Here is a 25644-nt window from a genome sequence, read left to right as displayed (position 1 = left end):
TGTTTTTCTTTTGTTATTTGCAACAATAGATTAAATACCCCCGTCGCAGCAAACCTGCATACTAAGCGAATTTCCATTTACCCGGCTTGATTTCTACTAAAATATTCCCTATAAATTTTCAGATTTATTTCCTATTTAAACAACATTAATTTTAGTGAGTAGTTAGGTTTGCTGCTACGGGGAAGATATTGAGGTGTGTTTTTTCAATTGAAATATTGATAGCTTTGTATGAAATAAACCAAATTGCCAAATTTGATTAAAATATATCCATAAACAAGCAAACTAGAACAGTTTATTTATTCTCCATAAGAATAACATGGGAATTTTAAATTTACAATTTTTTTAATTTTCTCCGTAGTCAATGAACATTCAAAAACACTTCAATATACTAAATTATTTGTTTTTTTAAGCTCTTCAAAATGGTCTAGAGAGAAATTTAGAAATTTAAAGTTTTTAGGGTCAAAAATGAGAAAAACCCATTTTTACCATAAACCCCTGATCCCATGGTCCGATTATGCTGGTTCGCGAACTCGTTCGAATAAATGTAGGTTTACACGTTTGTACCAAATTTAATCAAAATCGGATCAATTTTGCTCGAGTTATCGCGCTAACGGACACACATATAAATATATATATATATGAATTTGAACGGATGGTGTTTTTGGCCTCTGGGGACCTCAAAACAAAAAAGTAAATCGGTCCCGGGTCTAGGTCTTACCATGAGACCTACGGTAATAGCTTATTCCCTATATGGGAAATTCGCTAAAAAGTCAGTTGAATGACAAAACATGGTTTGAACTTGGTTGTCTCAATTGGTTTGAAATTTTCTTATTGTGTGTGTGCGAGCACGCGATTTTATTATTAATGTTGACGACCTTCAAATGAAACAACAAGACTAGTGCTGGCCTAATGATGACTCAGATAGATGTGAGTTTAACTAGTCGCCTACTGCAAAATTATAGATCACATTATTGCAGGCATTTACAGTGATTGTTTGTACACAGGAAGGTGTGAGCATCAACCGCTCCTTGCTGACTCTGGGCAAAGTGATCTCCTCTCTGGCTGAGAACAAACGAGGAGGCTTCATTCCCTACAGAGAGTCTGTCATCACTTGGCTGCTGAGGGTGAGTTTTTAGTTTCTAGTTATGATTGATATAAAACCATTTGGTTTGTTCAGGTAATAGGTATACTTTTTTTCCATGCTCATATCTATAAACATATCTGCAAACATTCATATCTATAATATTAGTTCCTTCCATCCAAGTCAATGACTTGATCGGTAATGAACTAAAATTATTAACAATACTTGTAATTTGGGTTGTGTTAAAAAATACCCCCGCTGCAGCAAACCTGCCGACTGGGAAACTAATAAAGTGTGTTTTTATTAAAATATCAATAGCTTAGTTTGAAATAAATAAATCCGCCAAGTTTGATCAAAATATATCCATAAACAAGCCAACTACAACATTTTACAATATTCTCCATAAGAATAACATGGGATTTTTAAATTAAAAATTTTTTTTAATTTTCTTCATAACCAATTGTACAAAATCACTTTGATATACTAAATTATTTGTTTTTTTAAGCTCTTTAAGGTCTGGATAAAGATTGATAAATTTTGTGTTTTAAGGGTAAAAAATGAGAAAACCCCATAAAACCCGCCATTCCCATGGTTCGATCATGCTGGTCCGCGAACTCATTCAAGTTTATCCTGCCATAAATATAACACAGCATATAATATAGTTATATGCGGTTATACCTTCAAAACGAAATTCTATCAAAATTGGAAAAAAATTACTCAAGTTATCATCTGGACGGTCACATTTTACCCTAAAAGTGTCCATAGTATTGGTCTTAATAACCGCCCATTTATTGCGCAATCGCAGGGTTTTATTAAAATGTATCTTAGAAACTTAAAAACAATGTAAAGTATACTGTTTTATATATCATTTTGTTTGGAAAATCATGGGCTTAAATGTAACATATAAAACATTACAAAAAAATGTTCAAAAATTTTTGTGGGGTTAACATTTCTCAAAAATTATAAAATAAATGAAAAAAAAATTATGTTTGCGCTCAATAAATTGTTATAATTTATAGGTCTAAAAATATTTTAAAATAGCCACTTTCTTCAAAATTTTATGAGGATTCCAAAAATATAATAATATAAGGAAGTAGGTTTGCAAATAAATAAGTTATGGGCAAAAAACAGATTTCGTACATAGCGTTTAGCTAAGAATGCATAGCCTAACCATAGCTAGGAATCTGGCCGATAATTTACATCAATATCACTACCTACTTCTTCAGGATCATCAACCAGCCCTTCAAAATCACTTAAATCTTCTTATAATGCACCGTCCACGTATATCACTACTTTTGATTTTTAACACTAAAACAATGATAAACGTAATAAAACACATCAGTCATCGGTGCAAGGTTAACCAAGTTGTTTACAAATACGCACGTCAGCTGTCTGCTACAATATTTTCGGGACTAAAATGAAAAGCGTCTAGAAACAGACATCAGGAGAAAGCTCAGAATCTGCTTAAAACAACGATACCAATCTCGATCCAGTTAAATCTGATTCAGTCAGTCCCAGAGCCTTTGCCGTCGACGCATAACACCACAGCGGCCGTGTTGTGCGTCGATTAAGCGACGCTTAACATTCGGAGGGTTAAATATACATACCTATATAAAAATTTGAACGAATGGTGTTTTTGGCCTCTGGGGACATCAAAATGAAAAATTAAATCGAGCCCAGGCCTAGGTCTTACCATGAGACCTACGGTAATAACTACTTCCCTATAGGGAAATTCACTAACACCCAGTATAACAAACCACTTGCCTTGATACATTGTTTGTTCGTTATTTACAATTGATTGACATGTTGAAATCAAGAGCTGAAGTGTTTTTATCAGAATTGATATTTCGCAATGTTCTGCAATGCTAGATAACAGTTGTCACTGTCAATTTCATTTAAAAAGTTTTAATTTTGTTCATGAGTATCATTTTAGCGAATTTTCTACATAGTGAATAAGCTACAGTATTACCTACCATAGATCTCATGGTCATGGACCCAAGAGTTTTGATGTCCCCAGATGCGAAAAACACCATCCGTTCAAAATTAATATATATGTATAGAAATCCGTTAGCACGATAACTTAAGAAAAAAATCATCCGATTTTGATGAAATTTGTTAGAAACGTGTAAACCTAAGTTATTCAAACGAGTTCGCGAACTAGCATGATCAGACTACAGGAATAGGGTTTTATAGGTTTTCCAATTTTTTACCGTCAAAATATAAAATTTAACAATTTCTTTCCAAACCATGTTGTAGAGTATTAAAAAAACAAATAATTAAATGTATTGATGAATTGTTGTACAATTAAAGTTTATGGAGAAAATAAAAAAAAACTGTAAATTTATATTTCTTAAATGTTATTCTTTTGGAGAAAAAGTAAAGAGTTGTACTTTACATATTTATGGATATATTTTGATCAAATTTGGCCAATTCTGTAATTTCGTCCAAGCTTTTGATGTTTTGCTAAAAAAAAAACAAAAAAAACACATTACTACCTTCCCTGTAGCAGCAAACCTAAGTCCTCGTTTAACCTAATGTAATAAAAAAAAAATATATGTCAAGTTTAAGGAAATGTTTTAATGGAAAGCTAATCAAGTTAATGGAAATCCTCCAAGTCTGCAGGTTTGCTTTGGAGGGGGTATTTTTCATGTTTTTAAGTCTAAGTTTTGTTTCCATTTTTCTTTAATTAATCTGATTCCCATCCTTTTCATAAATTCCGACCCACACAATAGTGTTTCCACATAATTAATTAAAGAGCAGAACTTCACATAGAGACATGGTCATTTACTTATACTTTTTCCACCCTTGCTACACTCATGATCGTCCAACTTAGAACAAAACAAGCACAGCTGTCTTATAAATATGTTTAATAGATTCGTTTCAAGCTTCTTTTTTAACAACTAGGCACATCAAGGTTCTTACTTCCTCCGTTATGTACCTGCATCAAAAGAATACAAAGATTATTTGTGGGCAATGCAAAGCATTAGGCCTAATCGGCTCAAGGAAGTTTAGGAAAATAAAAATTCTAATGAGGTATAAAAATATTTATTATAAAATACAAAATCCTATTAAAATACTTAAGCGCTATGGCAGGATGAAATGCAATGAAAAGCTGGAAATACAAAGAGCAAAGAATATCTAATTTCCAAAGTTTACAATTTAAGAGTTCACTAAGATTTAGAGTGCTGATTATATTTGATGCAAAAATGTATGTTAAACTTAGCTACAAACAGTTAAGTAGTTTGTCACTTTTACATGTACAGTAGGGATGGTCAGGTCTTGAAATTTCAGGAAATTTTCGGGAAATTTTAAATCTCGTTACACGAGACGAGATTTCTTTTTGGCCGAGATTTTGATCGAGACGAGAATTAAAAAAAAAAAAATTAAAAACGCCTGCAGAAAGTCAATGCAATACCCGCAATACAGGAGCGCGTTGTAGTTGCGTTTCCTTTGCGAAGGCGTTTTTGTTTAATTAATTCTTTAAATGTAAATATTACTTTAATTATTTTAATAATATTACTTTAATAACATTAGAGAAGTTTTGTTAAGCGTAAGCAGTGTAAGGAATGTTTTATTACTATAAAAAAAGTCAAAACAAGTAACTATTTTATAAAAATTAATATTACTTTTATTTTATGATTTATTTTATTTTAGGATAAGTTGAACTCTATCCTAACTGATATCACTATGTTTCCTAATCGTAGGCATTTATAATATGTAAGGCGTGATTAATAAAAAAAAATGTTATGCTGATGTTTTTTTAATAAAAGTTTGTAAATATTCTTGCCTATTATCATTATTTTTGTATTTAAACAGTCATCTAACAATGTTACAAAATCAGGTAAAGATTTTGAACGTGCATTTCCCGTTGTGTATGAGAAGGCAAATCCCGTCTCGAAATTTTATGAGGAATAAAAAATCTTGTCTCGTCTCGTCTCGAACTAAAAATCCAATCTCGTCCATCCCTAAAGTAATACACTTACAAAATATGAATCTGAACAAATTTATTGAAAGAAAAGGGGTGATAAATACTGTACCCTCCACTTATAAGTTTATAAATAAAATTACCCTTAACCACTCTTAGTCTACTGTATTTACATCAATCAATATTTACAATATTTTTAACAATCAGTCTTAAATACTATTATACATCTCCTAAAGTGTTATAACTTAAAACATTTATTCTATAATTTAGGAACCCTTTACTTTTTACCCTTTTTAGTTGACGGTGATGTGGATTACAGTAAAGTTTCTTCACTAATTAAAAAATGCAGCCTCTTTATTTGAAATGCCAGCATGTTTATCTATCTAGGTCACAGCTGCAGTAAATTTCTTAAAAATATTCCTACTTGAGAACGCTTACTAATAGTGTTTTGAAATAATCTTATGATTAGAGTCATTTGCTGTACTTAGACCAAGTCTCGTATAATAGTACCTTTGAGGTATTCAGACTTTAAATGCATTTTTAATTCATCAATATTGTAAAAAATATCCAATATCAACCACTAATACAAAACAATGAGCTCAGGAAGAGCTTTGCTCTACAACTTGATATATGAATATGTCAGCTACACATTTTTGAATTCTTCATCTTTGTCCAGTAATAAAATCCATCAAAACCTGGTAGTTAAAACAGAAATAAAATACTATGAAAATAAAGACATCATTAGGCAACGTGTCTTTTCTACCTCGACACTACTCTGTCAGTTAATTATCAACACTTAACTGCAGTATTCATTGAGGGAAACCTTCTTTTATAATTCTGAAATCAAAGTACAACTAATAGAAGAATAAATAAGAATGTCCATGTTCTTGAAACAATTAGGTATCATTTATGATTAAATAAAAACATAAGGGGGAGTTATTTCGTTGAAACATGTTTTGTTGGTCAAATTGGTGAATCAGTTGTACTACTTCTACCCTTAAAATTGCACTGGTTATCATAGCTTTTTGACAAGTGAAAAGGGAACTAGATTTTACGATGAACCATTTATGTTTCTCTCACTATGATACTGAGTTAATTATGAGATAATACTTTTTCAAATCACCTAGGCATGTTTGCCGTTTGTAGTTATAATACTTTCAGGCGGTGTAAAGTGTTTAACAATGTAAAATCATGAGCAGTTCTTGACAAAATCTGACTTTGTTATGTCAAGTCATTTCAACCTAAGTTTTACTTTAGCGTTTCTTTGCCTCTTGTTTATCTTGCATTTGCTTTTCCTGAGGCTCCTCTTCATCCTCCTCTTCCTTGATATCATTGTCGGAATGATCGTGGGATTTGCTTCTGATGTACTTCATCAAGCTCCTCCTCTTCCTCTCCTGACAAATCTTGCAAGGCTCTTTCTCCTTGTTCTTCTGATGAACCTTTTGATTCTTAGTTTGATCATCTGGAAAAAAGAAACCACTGTTAATACAGTACTGTATAACCTTGATCAACCATCAATCTAAAAATGATAAATGAGAACACTATGCAGTCTAACGGAATTAAAACAATTTTCTAGGCGTTGCTACTTAGCGTCGTACCGTAGTATTTCTGAATAATGGAAGTATGTACCTCAATAAAAGAATAGACATAACTGTAGGTACCTTGATAACCTTAACATGGTATGGAATATTTTTTTTAGAAAATCAAGTTACAAAATTGGTAGTTCCATTCCACCATTAAGTTGACGTTGACACTGTCTCGTCAATTAATTGGCCTACATATTAGTATAATGTCTGTTTTGATGAAAAAGAAATTCAAGGACTGTTCAGGAAGTTAGGAATAAAGTAAAGATTTTGTAAAGAAAAATTTGTGATTATATGAAAGAACAATTAAATACTAATGTACATGTATATACAACAGACAATAGACAATGGCAAGAGATATTAACTATTACTCCTTCTAATGCACCAACACTCAGAGGTCTCTTAATAAGTGATTGAGCGAAACATACAAATCATTAGCCTTGACAAGGGTCGTCTGTACTCATTGCAGTCATTACCTACAACTCGAGTTAAGTGTGCATCAGTTCTTTGGCTTTTTAAAACAAATAATTTTGACTAATCGTTACCAACCATGCTACCTTGTTTGGCAATATTATTGATCAGGAAGATTAATAGGCAACTATTAATAAAGTAACAGTAAGAAAACATTTTGGGCTAAGGTTTATCATGGAAAACGGACACATATGAATGTTAACTGTATTTAGAATACTGACGTTTAAAATAGGTTATCACGGGACATGCAAGTGTGTTGATTAAACCATAAAACGTCCTTAGCTACCTGACTCAAGACCTACTTAATCACCCTTGCGTTATATTTAGTTTTTGTATAAAAAAAACACCTGTCTTAGGAATACATTAAGGAAAAAGGCATGTATACACAATTAACTAACCTATGAGAAGAGTTCCAGGCAGTAGCACAAACAAAAACCGTTCTTTCCTTTTTTGTCAAACACACTAGGCTAGATCATGGTGGGTAACCAAACATTTAAAATTAAAGTAAATATATTTTTAATGTATAAATAACCTGACCTAACCTAACCTGGTGTGGCCAGTATAACAGAAAAAACCTGGTATAGTCAGTATATCAGAAAGTAAAAAGAAAACTGTATGTTAATTAATTGTATTGTGAACTTGTTGTGTGCTTTAGACTGCCTGGAACTATTTTCATAGGTAAGTTAGTTATGTAGCCTATCCATTCATTTTCCTTACTGTATTCCTATGGGTTTTTTAATATTGTATGACCTATTGGTTTCCTACTCAAGCAAATTCATTCCTAAAAGATCATTCTTTAGGCAAATAGAGTCTGTCTTAGAGATATCCCTCAACAAAAAACCCATCCAAAGGTATTTACCTCAAGAGGAAAAAAACTTCTAGAAGTACATATTCTAATTTTGTCAGTTAGAATTTCAGTTTGTTAGTTCATTTAACATATACACAAGGTTTTTTTATACAATTTTGTGTAAGTGTTTCATTTTTTTCGATTTGAGTAATTCATTGTTAGACATAGACATATTTTATTCATGAATTTGGTACAAATTAGTATTGTTTTACGTATTAATCAAGTTTATCCAAGTTTGTATTCTATAATACTGATTAACATTGTTTTTTATCAACAAAATTTACCTCTCTTTCCATACATTCATTATTAATGAGCTTTTTAAACAAATTGTCATTTGAAAAGAGAGAGTTGGAACATCAACATAATAACATAATTACAGGATGTGCATCCTGATCTACCAAAGAGCCTGAATATTGAATAGCCTCTAAGACACCAAAACACTTTCTATTGTTGTAGATATTAATGTGTTATTAATGAGGTGATATGTAGGGCGCTGTTACCATATGTTGTGTCTTTGGATCCTATCTTTGTATCCAATTTCTTAATGATACTGCAACAGGTACTATATATGATAGCATATTTTCTACTTAAGCTCAGCCATATGTTCAATTTTTTTTTACCAACACTTCCTTATGAGAATCCTTCTTACAGATTTCTTTTAAAGTTTGCAGCCTCAGTAGTTAGGGTAAATTTATTTTGTCCTATTAGAAACAGAGCACAAGAAAAAAAATTAGCATAAAATGTGGTGATTTTAAAAATAATGCACTACATAAATACTGAAAGAACAAGTTTAGTGCACAGTTCTGCTGAATCTACTGTAGTTCTATCTCTGTCACCCGCACTAGCTACTCTCACCTTGTAGACAAGACAGTGTCGCAACTTAGGCCTACTGAGGTATTTTTAGTCAGGGACGCTATTACTGCTCTGCACTGGTAATCATTCATAGCAAAAATGTGATAGAGAATTGCAGGTCTAAGTGGAAAGTTCAATGTTGTTCCTTAAAATAAAGTTTTGTGCAACCTTATGGGTGATACATTCTGTGTCTTTTCCTCAGAATTGATCAAATAAAATATTTTTTTCTATTTAAACTTGGTGCCAACTTTTGCCTGTTTTGGAAATTTTACTTTTAGCATTTATTCAATCATCAACGGAGTAAAATTCGTATGAATTACAATTAAACAACAATAACACTTTTAAAAAAAGTGCAGGGTGTCTATCCAGTCAGGAATTCCGGAAATTCAGGAAAAAGTGGGAGATTTTTAAGGGGGGGGGGGGGAAAGCCGTGAAAAAGTAATGAATTTTGGCAGAACGGGTCCCAAAACTTCAAACAAATTTTGGGATCGTGTATTCCTGATCATTGGGACAGGATTAAATATGATACGCGATTTTCTCGGCACGCGATTTGTTCCGATCGTCGGTGACTTGCAGCATCACGATGATGATGTTTCCGCGATCTCAAAAAATATTGTCGGTATTGCGGCTGCCGATGATGATGTCTTCACGATTGTGAGAGATTTTCACAATTATTCCGCAAACCCAGGAGATGATGATACATCCGTGATCGCAGAGATCTTCACCCTTGCACCCTGACTGCGAGACAAGTCGAAGATGACGCCGTGAACGTGGGATATGTTAACAATCATTCATGCGTGGGACATGTTGAAGATGGTACCGTGACAGCAGGACAAGTCGATGATACCTGACCGCGGGACATGTTGACAATGATGCCGTGACCGCGGGACATGTTGACAATGATGCCGTGACCGCGGGACATGTTGACGATGGTTCCGTGACCATTAGACATGTTGACAATGGTGCCGCAACCTCAACATATGTTGACGATGGTGCTGTGACTGCAGGACATGTTGACGATGGAGCCGTGACCACGAGACGTGTTGACAATAGTGCCGCGACCTCAACATATGTTGACGATGGTGCTGTGACCGCAGGACATGTTGACGATGGTTCCGTGACCATGAGACATGTTAACAATAGTGCTGCGACCTTAACATATTATGTTGACGATGGTGCTGTGATCATAGGACATGTTGACGATGGTTCCGTGACCATGAGACATGTTGACAATAGTGCCACAACCTCAACATATGTTGACGAGATGGTGCTACTTACTTTCCGTGTCCGGAAATCAGACTTCGCTTTCCCAAAAAATAAGCCACCAATATGGCTTTGTCATTCGCATGTAAAAGATCATCTAATGTGCAAGACTGGTCTAGGCGTGGGCAGATCAGCAGATGGCCAGGACCCTGAACAGCACCACACGCGCACAAGATGTTTTTTTCGCCTGGTAAGAGACCCCATTTCTGCATGTTTGTCTTGCATTTTGGTACCTCGACCCTAATTCGATTTAGGGTCTTCCACACCGTGTAATGAAGGCCTCCACCAGGAGCCAGTTCCTCTCTGGTATGGGAGGGTTAGTCAACGTGGCCTCCCACCTTGACACCCGATTGCTTGAGAGTGATCCATCCAGGACTCGTGTCCGTGATAAAAAGCTCTTTCTGGACCGAAGCCGTCGCTCTGCAGGTTGGTGGCCGTGTAATGGGTGACGAGGGTCTGTTTCTTGCTTAGTCCTTTCTGCGACGATGGTGCTGTGACCGCAGGACATGTTGACGATGGTTCCGTGACCATGAGACATGTTTACAATAGTGCCGTGACCTCAACATATGTTGACGATGGTGCTGTGACCGCAGGACATGTTGACGATGGTTCCGTGACCATGAGACATGTTGACAATAGTGCCGCGACCTCAACATACGTTGACGATGGTGCTGTGACTGCGGGACATGTTGACAATGGTTCCGTGACCATGAGACATGTTGAATATAGTGCCGCGACCTCAACATATGTTGACGATGGTGCTGTGACCGCAGGACATGTTGACAATAGTGTCGCGACCTCAACATATGTTGACGATGGTGCTGTGACTGCGGGACATGTTGACGATGGTTCCGTGACCATGAGACATGTTGAAAATAGTACCACGACCTCAAAATATGTTGACGATGGTGCTGTGACCGCGACATATGTTCACGATGGTTGGGAATTTTTTTTATGTTAATGAAAAATCAGGAAAAAGTTGGGAATTAATTTGAGAAATCCGGTAGATACCCTGAGGTAGGTTAAACTCTTAAAATTTATTGGAATATCTCAGGAATTAAACTTTCACTTTGGTAACTTTCTTTAAAAGATTAGTGTGTTAGTTAACTTACTAAGATATAATCCGTTTTAACATTGATAAAACAGAAAACAACGGTTTTAGTAAGCGTTTCAGCAAGAAGTGACCTTCATAGACGTTGGCATGAAAATACCAGTTTTATTTCATTGCTAAATCAAATATAGCACCTAAACTGTGTAGAGAAAACACTTAAATTCAAGGTGCTTTTAGAGAAAACCACACGAGTACCACAGTTTGGCTACACCACATCAGAGCGATCAGACCTGAGTAAACGGTTTGATTCCATCAGAACTGCCAAGTATTTTAAATAATACCTTGTGTTTGTAGTATAATAATCATGAACAAACTTGTGTAATTTTATGATAATCAAACTATCAATTATAAAATCTTACACTAAAATCTTGATTGTATCCTACTAAATAGTTTGTCCTCAATGGAATCATTCTGTTTCTTATTTGCAATTCCTGAACAGTGAATGAAATTAATTTTTGTACAATTGAGCAAATTATAAATCTTTGTTTAGACATTTCTATTGCTTGTGTAAACACTAAACAGTAGATAAGTAATAAGCTGCAAATATCAGTCAGCTGTACCTTACACACAGACAGATCTGAGGTTATTATCTTGCAGCCAATGAACTTGACACAATAACACTAACTCATCGTATTAAAATTTAAGTCTTTTACAATAATTTATTTTAAACTAGCAGAGTACCCGGCCTTCGTACGGGGTTGGCAAATAAGTATAAAATGCTTATTGCAGTTATACCCGATCTTTGCGTTTGCGATGTGAGAAAACACGGTTTGAGAAAATTTGCTTCCTCAAATTTACGGTACCGTATGCGATAATATTACACATCTACCATAGCCATAATGTTCTACTACTTCACCTACACAATAGAGAAAGATAGATTATTAAAAATTCGCAAAATATCATAAATTATTCATGAAATTAAAAACATAAACATAACTGTAAACAATCCTACTTTGACAGTTCTCATTATCACAGTTTTTTGTTGCTGCTTAGTCCAAATTAGCTGTTTTCATAAATAATGAAAAAAATAATAGTGCTGCACCCTGTTGGTAAATCCTATAAATTTTTATGCTTTTGCATATCATAGAACCAACTCTTTTAGTTGAAACAGCTGGCTAAATTCTTCAATTCCCTTTAAATATGAATACTCATAAGGTTAACATGGGGAACTGCAGCACCACTGGGGTGGAGCCTAAAAGGATTTTTGAGATAAGAATATGCCTAATTGGGAATGTGAGCTATCATCATGCCAAATTTCAGCCCAATCGACCAGTATACTTTGTGTTTACTTGTCAAAAACATACATACATCCATACATCCAAACTTTCTCATTTATAATATTAGTAGGATAAAGGGTTAAATATTGGTCCTGTTCTATGGATTGATTATGAACATTTGTAATTAAGTAATCAAATCTATTAGCAAACTCAAACACACAAGACTATCACTATTAAAAAAAAACTATCGATGTAAAGATGTTTTAAAAGTTATGTTCTTCTTGTACAATGTTATCACTTGGTTATGGTTGTTTATTTTTCTTTATCAAAATGCAAAGTATGACCATTGTAGTTTATCTAGTGAGACATTATTGAAAAGAAAGATTGATGTATTTGTCATCTGCAGACTGATGGATAACCTTTGTATCTAATACTTAAATAAATATAATAGTTCAGATAGTTCAATTGGCGCCTCTAATAATAAATCCTAATGGCAATCACGTTTACAATTTTTCTGAGCTTTTCTAATTTATCTTTTTTTCTTTAGTGCCTAATAATACTGAATGACTTTTTTACGAGAGAAAAAAATATGTTTTTTACAATAAGTAAAGTTAAGAATTTCACGAGTAACTTAGCCCCTCCCCTTCTCTCTGGTGGCTTTTCAGTAGTAAGTGACAAGTTTTAATGAGTTTACCTATTTATTGCTCAAAAATTATAATTTACATAATACTTAATAAAAATAATGTTCCTTTCCCACTGGAATATTCATCCGGATTAACATTGTTTAATTTGAACGCCAACTGCTCAAATCAAAAGAATGGTAATTTGAATTCAAAACCTTAAAGACACATCATACCTTTGATTTGGGGTTGAGATTTTTTATGTATTGGCAGAAATAAGGTCACTGAAAATATTTTGCAGCCACTCAAAAATATTATAAGAGAAATTTCTAGTTGATTAATTAAATTTGTATTCCTTAGTAATACAATTTTACACTTACATTTAAATAATTTCTTGATCAACATTGTCCGTGTTATTAAATTTACGGAAAGTAAATAAAAGAAACGTCTTATAACAGTTAAAATATATGTATACTGTATTTACGCTTATACTATTACTCACAAGACGGTAAATATACATAAAAGATGGTAAATGGTGATAGATTTTGATTGGACACTCATCATCATTAGAGTTATCATGCTAACAGACCCACATATATTATACATATATAATTCGCTAAAAGGGGGCTATAGGCATAGGATATTAGTGCAAGTTTCAAGAGTTAGCATTAAGTTTTATTACAGTAATTATCTCTAGCTATTGCATGATATTAATGATGATGAGTGTGTTATTTATCTGTGCTGTACTAATCATATCCTTTTTTCAAAGCAATAATCTAATATGTAGTGTTGGACTTACAGCCAACTCACTGTTCATCACGATACATAATAGGGTTATAGGGGGAGTGGTCCCTAGTCTTGTTTGTGGCTTTTAGCAATAGCTTTTACTGATTAACAGAATCACTTTATCCTCTTGATAACAATAGCTTTCATGATAAGATTATCATTTAAGAGGACTTGGGCAATATAATCTACACCTCTGACAAATTGCAAAAACAGCTTACCTCATCTTGCATCATAGAATACAGATTTTGCAGCAAGCAAGGTGGTTTGAGGCATACAATGGGGTTTGAGTTGTCTAGTAAAAAGAATTTTGGTGTGTCAGAATTTGTATTCAATCCTACCACTGTGTTCACAAATTTCCAAGTAGACCATTTCAGTTATTTTTCTTTACTGTATAAAACTAGCAATCATTTGATTGTTGACTGCTTTTGGTCTTGCCTTGTTTAGGTACCGTAATCAAAAGTATACATGGAAATGTCCAGTGTTTGTCCCATAGTCTCAGCCTCATTTGTTCATTTATTTAATCACCATTCGGCTACAACATTGTGTAACCGTATTTACTAACTTGGTGTGTCATATGAACAAAGTAGGCTAATATTTTAACTGTTAAACCAATTCAGATGTGTTATATAAGTAGTCAGTTCTCTTAAGGAACTTTTTTAGGGAGTTTAAAGATTTAGGTTGTGTATTCAAATGCATACAGACATGAATTGAAAATCTATCAATAGGAGTGTTGTCACAGTTGTGTAAAAAAATGTAAATACAGTACATATGGATACACTGCTCAATCCATGTATTACAAATTATCAGCTCTGTAATAAACAACCATGCAATCACTTATAAACACATACAAATTGTTCAGCTGATAATGATATTTCAGCTGAATTTTAATAGTCTTCGTTAAACTACATTTCAAATTAAATGGTGTTTTCTTTTTTAAGATCACTTTGTCATTTGTAAATTGCTAATAATATACTCTTCATTCTACAGAAATTTTACTTGTTCTGTAATGTAGATAATGACATGTCATGAATATGTTTTAGATGCACAGAAAACATATTTTCACTTATACTGTTTATTGAGGACATTAAATATAAAATAATGGTTTAATTTACCTCTGTCATATTAATTAAATATATGCATAAGATACGCAGTGGTTTTACATAAATTGGGAAAACTGGAGTTATTGAGGGCAGTATATATTATGCATTAGATATGCAGTGGTTTCCATAAATTGAGGAAAAAGTATTTTTCTGAGACTTGACACAGTTACCTAACATTGTTTGTTGCCTTGTTATCTGTGTTTATAAAGGAGTCAGTATTTGCTCATGATTACACTTATTTATGATCTCAGTTAAAAAGCGCAATTAATTGTTGCATTTCATATACTGTACTGTACTGTATTCGGTTCAATAAATGTTAAAACTGTAAAAGTTAAATTTGGGAAGTGAGCTGTTATATGATTTAGAAAACTGTTTTATAATGTTTCTACCATCACAAAATTTACTTAGTTATCACTCAAATATGCTTTGCTTGTAAAACCACTCTAAGTTCGTGGAGGATAAACATCACATTAAAACGTGACAGGGTTTTTTTATTTCACATTTCTGAATCAACCACTTGACGGATTTTCATGATTTTTGTGTTGATAGAAAGAGAATATTGAGAATTAGAAAATTTCGAAGCCACAATTTTAGTTCAGGGTTTTTTTCTTTACAAGATGATTTTTCCTATTAAAAATGCCAGAATTTGTCTTTATGTAAAATAGCTGTTTTGAATTATATTCATTTTTAATCGACTACTTATACCCATACGTAGGACAACGGGCCAACAGCTAGTTTGTTATTAATTTGTTCATTGAGATCTTAATTGAACTTGAGTAATGTAGTAAGAAGAGTAAGATAAATAAATACTCTAACGTGTAATCTATATATGGATAAATGTTTATGAAGATTTCGTACTGTAATTGCAGTGCTATTTATTCCATAAGCAGATAGGTGTTTTTCTATTGGAAACGATTTAAAAATTATTTCAAAATTAAAATGAGTCTACTAATGAGCAAGCATAACTGCGCAGTAAAGAAGTGAATGTAGGGATCGGGTTGGCGGGAGAGGGAACAATTTTGGCGGGACCGTGAGGTCACGCACGTACGCACTTTGGACCCTCCCCCCTCACTCCCTCGTGGTTACGCACTATGGGTCACGTAGGCCTACCTGGGCCGTCTCCAACTATCTGAGACAGAAACTGTATTCTTATTTATCGCATAATATTCTGCTTCAAACCCGGCAACATCAGTAAATTGCCAACTCGCGATTCTTATAACCGTGCCTTCCATTTCAGTGCTGTATTCATAAGTGAATAAAGCCTGTATATTGTTGAGCTTACCTATTAGTTTCATGTTTTACAAACGTTCCCCCTGCACCTGTAGAATTAACACGTCTAATGACAGGGACGTGTTTAAATGTAAAAACAAAAACGTTGTCGTAATTGTTTTCTGCAAATGTCATACTTAAATGTCGAAGATATTTTAACAGGGTGGCTTTTATTAGAGACGAATACTTTCGTTAAAAATATTCTTCTAATGGTGCTAAAAACAGTAAATGTTCTTACATTATAGAGTAGATTAACTGATTTAGGGTGAGTGCAGTCGCTGATTAAGAGTGGTCAATCACTAGAACTCATTTTGTTCACGATCGTAAAGTGGTTATTTTCATTATAGCCTATATAGGGTGTCCAGCTAGATCTGAGAATCTTGAACGAGTTATTTGATAGATGAAAAGGATGGGGTTAGTAAAATTTTAAATTTGTATATACTATGAGGCCAATCACTTATGTTGTTCTATGTGCGAGAAATTGTATTTTTCAACACTATTTAACATAAACCGTCGAGTGGTTTAATCATCAGGAAGTAGAGGATAAATACAGACAATACATTGCATTTACTTTACATTCAACTCAGCCTATTTCTCCTTGTCCGAAAAAAGAGGAAACTCGAATCTCGGGATTGCTTATTTAAAGTGAATATCCCACTATAAAATTCCCCTATTTTGTTGTTGGATTATTTACACGTAACAATACCATTGTGTATCACTGTAGCAGTGAATTTCTTCTGCAGATACTGACACGTGTTATTTACACTAGATGGTGCAACCGTAGGTAAGGTACGACGACAATTATAGCGTATAATAGGCTCAGCAGGGGTGCGAGAAAGCAAGACTGTTGTGTCATTACTGTATATCGCGGACACCAGACAGTGTTGGCAAATATTTCCAGGCCAATGTCTTGTACTGGAACAATGATTTCTTTGTGGCTGTTTTTGTACGATTCTCTTTCGACGTCGTAAATTCAAAGCAATGAATACAATTCGAATTCATTGTTCAAAGTTAGTTGTTTTAAAGCGCCAACCAGAATGTTTACCGTTTGTGCTGCAAATAATTATAACGAAAACTGATCTTATCGAGCACAATATCGTGACAACTTCTTTTTAATATTATGATGAATTTTAACAGTTTTTTAAATTAATAACAAATTATTTATCGTGTGTTTAAGGCCATTCTAATGCTTTTGGAAATCTCTAATCAGTTAAACTAACGTGATGTATTCATAAAACCTGTCCCAGATAAAACCATAGGTCAGTTTAGGTATAGGCCCAATAAACACTACCATTTTAAAACCATATTGATTAACGTCCTTATCTGCAGTGTTCTGAGTACAAAAATTGTTGCTCGAGTTAGGCAAAGAAACCATAATTATCTCTGCAAAACCTCAAAATAGAGCTGAGAACTAGCCGAGCCGCTGTGCAATAGTATTGTATGTGTAGTGTTTTAGATCATGAGGTGATAGACTTGTTTTCATTTCTCGTACTCGTGTTTGTTTACAAGTGGATGTGGTCAACAGACGTGCAGAATGAGTCAGTCGACCTCGCTATGATGTAGGCGTGACCGACGGATCGCACTTCCTACTCACTGATATCATTGATGCTAGCTGCTAGCTTATCTGTACAGCATTCGATAACTAGAGAATCTACAGCACTTGTTTCTACAAATCTGAAATTAGAAAATGTCATTTCATACATTGCTTGCTTATTAGACTATATCATATTTTTGTAAGTTGTAAATTATTGTTTATTTTAATATTTCATTGGATAATTTATACAGTGCATATATTGCACTTCTGCACATTGCGCCTGTTTTATGTGTTGCTCGTGTATTAACTTATTTGCTGCTATATTTAAATGGCTTTCATCACAAATAATAGAACACCATTTATTTGGTCCCTTAGTCTATGCTTTCATGTAATTTTACACAGCGCCTGACGAATAGGAATTCTTGATTTAAATCAATTTACCCATACGATACCATATTAATAGAACTGTTTAGTGGTAAAGAAATTGAGTCCAACAAAATAAAACTGTAGCAATTTACAAAACAATGGAACGTATCTGTGGTACAAAGTGCATTTATCGTTTACACGTGGCTCTGTCCAATCCACACACAGGTATAAAGTGAGACGCTTGTAACCGGATAGAACTGGTTTAAGAAACTTAACTAAACAGGTTCCGAACCATCTGGATGTTAATCTTTATATAACATTTGTAAACTTTATTTGAATTTCGAAGGTGGGTTTTGTGTACTTTCCAACTATCTCGATCACAACGAAATTACTTACGTTACTGTACGTTTGGTCAGGTAAGGTTAGATCAACGCACAGTTTAGTCAATATAATCGTGTTGGTTGGAAAGTTCCTGCAAACATATCAATCTTACCAAACTTTAGAAACGCACACCCAACAATATTAGTGTGGTCGAATTAACGGAAACCTGAAAATACCGGAAAAAATTCAATCTGTACCACAAATTAACATTTCTTTTTTTTATGTGAATCGTTATCTTGGAACTCTAGATTTGAAAATAGGCAATCGAAGACAACAAATCCATAGTACATCATAGTGGTATTGCTAGGACGGGTTTTTATTAAATAGGTGTCTCCATTATGGAATTTAAATATATTGTCACTACTATGACAAAAACTAAATACAAACTCGCCGTGTTGTTTGTGTCTACGCATCTCGCAGAGCCACTACGTGTTGTTTACATCGGGCTATTTATATCGGACAGCTCGGGGGCTCGTCACACACACACACATACACCGGTCAAGGACAATGTCTGGTGCGCATTTACCTGTAGACGCAGCTGAGGTTGATTCTGAACTGAATCACTGGTTCATAAAGGGGTTGACGGTTGATGGAATTTCACGTCGCACCGCCGAATCCACGTCTAATTAGCTAAGGCATCGATCGGACATTCTACCAGTTAGTAGGCATAGAGAGTAGTAATTTTCAGATTCATTCATGGACTTGGAAAATCCACGACCTTGGATTTGACCTATTATGTGATCAAAGTTGGATTTGAAACATTGAGTTTCAATAGCCTACATTGTAAATAGTTTGAAGACAAACTTGGACGACATTATCGGTCAGGTTTATTGTCCAATTGGTTGCCTTCAGATTGCATTTATCCCATCAAACAAAACTATTGTTATCGTAATCTACTGTAAGCAAACGTAAGTTCGTTTAGAATTTGTGTACTTGTGCTTATAGACTTTATGAGTTTGAAATTAGGAATGGCATTCTCCTCAAACGAGTAGGTAATTAACAGCGCCAGTATCGTACATCTTCAACAATCACAACTTCCCAGTATCTTAATTACACTGTAAATATGAAGTTCAATAAATATCACTGGGTTAGTTTCCGTTGTCAACAGTTGTGTAACTGTTACGTGATGCAAACGAAAAGAATAAAATTCAGGTATGGTTGAACCTATTAGAACGGGGAAGTGTAAGATTTTAGAATTCTATACGATCGTCTCGACCGAATTAGTCTTCAATGCTACGAATCGAGTTGACTTTCGCCAGTGTCTTCCATCGAATTTCTTTTCGTCGGAAACGTTTATTTTTATCAAGGCGATCGAGGAAGACAGCGTCCTTGATAGATACTGTATCGCTACACTGTGTGGTGTACTGTAGTTGTGAGTTGATTATTGTTCTGCATGCATGCAAGACGCTTCTATATTGGTGGTTTTAACACATTTTTGTTTTTATACACTTTTAATCACTATGCGTAAACATTTTACGGTGTTCTGTGTAGTCTCTTTAGCTCGTGCATTGTCCGATATCATCATAACTTTTTGAGTACTTAGGTTTTATGCTGCAAGGAAGACAATCATTTGCGTTTTTATTGAAATATTGATAGCATAGTATGAAGTTAACAAATTTTATGATTTTCATTCAAATATGTCTACAGACAAGCAAGCTACAACGGTTTATTTATTCCCCATAAGAATAACATGGTCATTTTGAAGTTTAACGTTTTGGGATTTTTTCCGTAACCGTTAGACATACAACGATGATTCAGTATACCAAATCATTTGCTTTTTTTTAGCTCTATATTGGTTTGGAAAGAAGTTGAAAAATTGTATGTCTTAGGGTGAAAATGGGAAAGCCCAATTTTACCCCATAACCCCCCCCCCCCCATTTATAAACCTGTTCCCTTAGTCCGATAATGCTGGTTCGCGAACTAGACAAAATTTCATTAAAAACGGATGATTTTTGCTCGAGTTGTGCTAACGGACGCATATTAAATTACAGACATATAACATTATAAATATATTTATATGAATTTGAAAGGATGGTGTTTTTAGCCTCTGGAGACCTCAAAACGAAAAAGTAAATCGGTCCTGGGTCCAGGTCTTACCATGAGACCTACGGTAATAGCTTGACATGGGAAATTCGCTAAAAATGGCCACAAATATAATTTAGAATTATATTTCTTAGATTCTTATATGGCTCAGTCAAATTTCAAACGCAATTGGGTCAATCCATATCAAGTGGTCCAGAAATAAATTAATTGGTTGCTTCAAGATTTTTAATTTTTTTCATATTTTTATCCTTAAAAGTACATATCATTAGAAGTACAAAAATACAATTATTTTATTTTTATTTAATTTTTCTACTGTATGGCGGCCATTTTTTTGTTAGTCGAATGCCCGTTTTCAGCGATTTCAGAGCTCTATGTTAAATTAAATATCTCTGGTTCTACTAATCCTAGAACATTAAAATAAAAACCAATCTCTTCAGAAAGATCTAAACTTTAATATGGTAATATAGTTATGCACTTAAAACTAAATATATAGGTCTAATTACCTGTTTAAAGTTTAACGCAACGATGTTACGAAAACAGATTTTTAACAATTTATTTTTACATAAAGGCAATTGACTATGTGTTTGTTATTTTTTTATCTGATAGTTATAGGTGTGTACTCCAAATTCTCAAAGTTTCAAGTTGTGGACTTGCATAGGGTATTAAATACAAAATTTCAAAATCTTAAAATTTTCAAAATTTCAAAAGTTTGACGTTTAATATCGCTGTTGGGCATGAAAATAAAAATTTCAAATTTGGCTCAGATATAGTACTAAGGAAGAGTATTATCCTGTAATAATTTTATTTTGTGGACTCAACTGGTTTTAAAGTTATGAAACATTGAAAATTACTCAAATAAGCATTATACGTGTAATAGCGTAGGAAGCGTAATATGATATTATAATGTATTTTATTAATAATGCTATATTTTAATAATAGATTTTAAGCATTTTGATGTTTTAAAACACTCTACTTTGTTGTCTGCCACGGGTATGTACCTACAAATCTGTGAAAGGATTGTGTTCAGGGAATTGGTAGACGTCCTTCAATATTGAAGTTCTAGTTCATTTTTTGCTACTTCTTCACTCTCAACATAATAGTATTGAATACCTTTAAGGTTTTTTTAACAAAAGTTAAACATATCCTTAGCATTCAAAATTTGGTTGTCAATGGTACATTGTAGACTATTAGTGACTTCGCTCTTTGTAGTGCCTCCTACACCATTGCAGGCATTTTTTCCGTGCGCAGTAGTGTATCAAAAAATGCCTCGCAGCTGGTATTTTAGTACCTGTGACTGAATATTTCAGTAAAAAAATTGTTTTATGATACTGTATAGCCACGGCCACCTATAAATCCAGGCCGTGGCCTGGTAGAATTTGCAACGTCACAAGTAGTGTTGTTTAGCGCCAGACGTCCCATAAGATAACATGGCTGACTTGTGTATTAATTGAAATTTATGAACATAAATGAATTAAAAGAAAATAAATCACATAGAGTTTAAAACCAAAACAATATTAATTTAAAAACCATTTCTATAAATTTAAAGTAGAGTCATTATTTTCCGATGGTGTAGGAGGCACTACAAAGAGCGAAGTCACTAATAGAGTCTACAATATACCATTGACAACCAAATTTTGAATGCTAAGGATATGTTTAACTTTTGTTAAAAACACCTTTAAGGCATTAAATTCCTTTATGTAGACAATGAAGAAAAAAATGAACTAGAACTTCAATATTGAAGGACGTCTACCAATTCCCTGAACACAATCCTTTCACAGATTTTTACTGTGGCAGACAACAAAGTATAGTGTTTTAAAACATCAAAATGCTTAAAATCTATCATTAAAATATAACATTACTAAACAAATACATTGATAGTGTATTATAATATAATATTATGCTTCCTACGCTATTACACGTATAATGCTTATTTGAGTACTTTGCAATGTTTCATAACTTTAAAACCAGTTGAGTCCACAAAATAAAATTACTACAGGATAATACTCTTACTTAGTACTATATCTGAGCCAAATTTGAAATTTTTATTTTCATGCCCAACAGAGATATTAAGCGTCAAACTTTTGAAATTTTGAAAATTTTAAGATTTTGAAAATTTATATTTAAAACCCTATGCAAGTCCACAACTTGAAACTTTGAGAATTTGGAGTACACTCCTATAACTATCAGATAAAAAAATAACAAACACATAGTCAATTGCCTTTATGAAAAAATAAATTGTTAAAAATCAGTTTTCGTAACATTGTTGCGTTAAACTTTAAACAGGTATTTAGACCTATATATTTAGTTTTAAGTGCATAACTATATTACCATATTAAAGTTTAGATCTTTCTGAAGAGATTGGTTTTTATTTTAATGTTCTAGGATGAGTAGAACCAGAGATATTTAATTTAACATAGAGCTCTGAAATCGCTGAAAACGGGCATTCGACTATAAAAAAAATGGCCGCCATAAAGTAGAAAAATTAAATAAAAATAAAATAATTGTATTTTTGTACTTCCAATAATATGTACTTTCAAGGATAAAAATATAAAAAAAAAATTAAAAATCTTGAAGCAACTACCTTTGGACCACTTGAAATGGATTGACCCAATTTGCGTTTTATTGAAAGAAATATATAGCTAACTTGTAAATCATCGGAATAAGGAAAAACTCTCATTAATGTAAGGAAAAAACATGAGGAAACCCGGTTTTCCTGTTAAGGTTTACAATGCTTACCTACACGTTCAGTACGGAATGGATTTATAACGCAAACTGATTACATTTAGTTTTAAACGTTCGATCAATTTATATAAAATTAATTTTTGTATTTTAAGAATTAAAGAATCCCCATAATACAATTCTACGTATTTTTATTTTACTAAATATAATTATATTCTCTAATTATTGAAATGCTAAGGATCGTAAAATATTATCCAATTACTATATTATTTTACACTTGAGCTGTATATGTACTGTGCTATAAACAAATGTTTGATCATAGTATAGGTACAGATAAATGTTGCAATTGCACTAGAGACTTACTGTTGATCTGTATATCATAGTTGTTGTACACTGGTCCTCTTATGCTCTGATAAGCCATTACATCTGTCATGTATATCAGATCCATGGCTAGGCTGTGACGCGCTAACTGTCGACTGATTCCCACGACCGCATCTAACTAACTAAACTAACTAAACAACAAACAACTCAGTCTCACTCCCCTCCCTCTACTCGCGTGTGGATCCCTTTTCCCTTTTATCCCGCGCTGCCCTATATGATATCCCGTTTTATTCCGCCTTATCTGCGTTAGCTTACCTTACGTTTGCAATTTGTTTTTCGTATTACAGTATAAAGATTTTGTGTGTGTATGCTTTGGGGGACGTATATAGGCTAATGTATAGGCATTCCAAAGCTTTTAGGCAAGGTATGCAATTGAGTAATAGTAATAGGATTTCATACTGTTTGGAGAAAATATATAAGTGGCAATCCAACCAGGCAAATGGAAATTCGCTGCAGGTTCGCTGGGGCGGTGGTATTTTAAACTTATTAAGATCGGAAGCATGTTGAACTTGCTCTTGAGAGGCAGCCTACGCTGATAATATAAATTCTGTCAAATCGATAAACATGTAATATCAGATTTCTCGCAGCAACAAATAGACGAGATTGCAATTTTAAGGCTTCGACATCGTTACATCCTTATGACCGTTATGATTGTCATACACGGGTTTGAAAAATAAAAACCAAACTGATCTTGAAATGACACACTTACTTGTATCACTTTAGAAACACTCCGGGTGGCATTGTTGATCTTTCTGTACAATTTGTTATTGTTATGTTAAACCACAGAGAAGTAATATAAACTACGAAGTTAAACAACCCCACTCGTCCAATATTTTCCCGGATTCAGCTGTAATATCCCGCTTTTGGGATAAAATCCCACAGCAGACGCACGGAGGCCGGCGATGTGGCAGAGATAAGCATTTATGACTCGGCCGTTGGGGTAGATTCCTGGCCCACTCACTACAACTGTACAACTACAGTACTACGCTATTCAGTACCGACTGAGATTGGTGAATAGATTAAATCTTATATTAAATATATAAGTAAATAAGAGTAAATATAAATAAATAGAGCCCAAGGACTTTTTCAAAAATGTAAGGTCATTTTGCAAATCTACACACCTAGACGAACACTTTTGTATATTATAGTATGTGGGGTGAAATCTTAAAACAAAATTTTATTATTATTTATAAAATATTATTATTTATTAATACGCTACATGAAATTTGTAAACAACAAGGCTCTGCCCCAGTGGCTTTTAAAGTTCCCTTATCCCTTATGAAGAACATATTTGTTTACATTATGATTAGCTGGATAATTTAATTGCTGTTAATATTTTAGTTTAAAACATTTGCCGGCTTGGTTGAAGTGAAATATGTTCGATTTAAATTTGGGTTGGCGTAAATATTAGAATGGAAAAAGCGAGAGAGCCTGTACAATTTGTTAAACCGGTTCTGTGCTGCATTTCTTCAGCAATCATTGAAAAAGCCGATCTGCAAACTATGGAAATATATGAATGAATGTCATAGAACACCACCAAGTAGAAGAAATAAAAATGATGTTATTTTTTTTAGAATTTATAATCGTTATTATGGACAACCTAATGCGGCTATGAGTGGGGAACATTTGTAGAAAACACTAAAAAACAAGATCAGCTTTTGAAAAATGATAGTATATTTACAATAAATGTTGATTATATTGAACTGTTATGCACATCGTGAGTATTTCCATAACCTTTGAGTCAACTCTTTTAAAGTCATCTAAAATTATGACTGTTATTCGTTTTAAATTAACACCTGTAATACCTCGCAATTGCTCGAATTCGAGCAACAAGTACACTAGTGATATGAAATACTGTAGATTAAATTATTGTTAATTGCATACATGGTAAAACCAGACCTAAAATCGTATGGGGTTGTCTCATAAACTCCCAAATTTTGCTCAAACACAAATTTAAAAAATAATCTTGGGATAAACTATGAATAGACCTAATTTGACCTTTGAAGATTTCTTATCTTGCAATTGCCATGTATGAGCTGTGGGACTGATTACTGATAAGTTTAGACTGTTATCAGTGGGAGTGATGCTGGGAGTGATAAGGTAGCAGAGAGGAGACTTTATCTAGTGACTGTTTA

General features: G+C 33.6%; 2 protein-coding genes across 2 annotated transcripts in view; one reads left to right on the top strand and one right to left on the bottom strand.

Annotated features, from left to right (window-relative positions):
• LOC129000434 (chromosome-associated kinesin KIF4A-like) overlaps window positions 1–25644 on the top strand; it is a 73832-nt gene that overhangs the window by 19692 nt on the left and 28496 nt on the right. The window contains exon 11 of the mRNA XM_054427398.1: window positions 1005–1124. Coding sequence (XP_054283373.1) covers window positions 1005–1124 — 120 coding nt within the window. The remainder of the gene's footprint in view (window positions 1–1004; window positions 1125–25644) is intronic.
• LOC128999392 (uncharacterized) lies at window positions 4111–23650 on the bottom strand. Its single transcript, XM_054425876.1, has 2 exons — window positions 23492–23650; window positions 4111–6468 (listed from the first exon to the last, which is right to left on the bottom strand). Exons 1-2 carry the CDS (start codon window positions 23574–23576, stop codon window positions 6260–6262), a joined length of 294 nt encoding a protein of 97 aa, XP_054281851.1. The 5' UTR covers window positions 23577–23650; the 3' UTR covers window positions 4111–6259.

The sequence above is a fragment of the Macrosteles quadrilineatus genome, unplaced genomic scaffold (genome assembly GCF_028750875.1).
Source record: "Macrosteles quadrilineatus isolate MER2022 unplaced genomic scaffold, UCM_ALF_1.0 Scaffold_8__2_contigs__length_117827958, whole genome shotgun sequence".
Classification (NCBI taxonomy): Eukaryota; Metazoa; Arthropoda; class Insecta; order Hemiptera; family Cicadellidae; genus Macrosteles; species Macrosteles quadrilineatus.
This window is presented reverse-complemented; position numbering and strand designations above follow the sequence as displayed.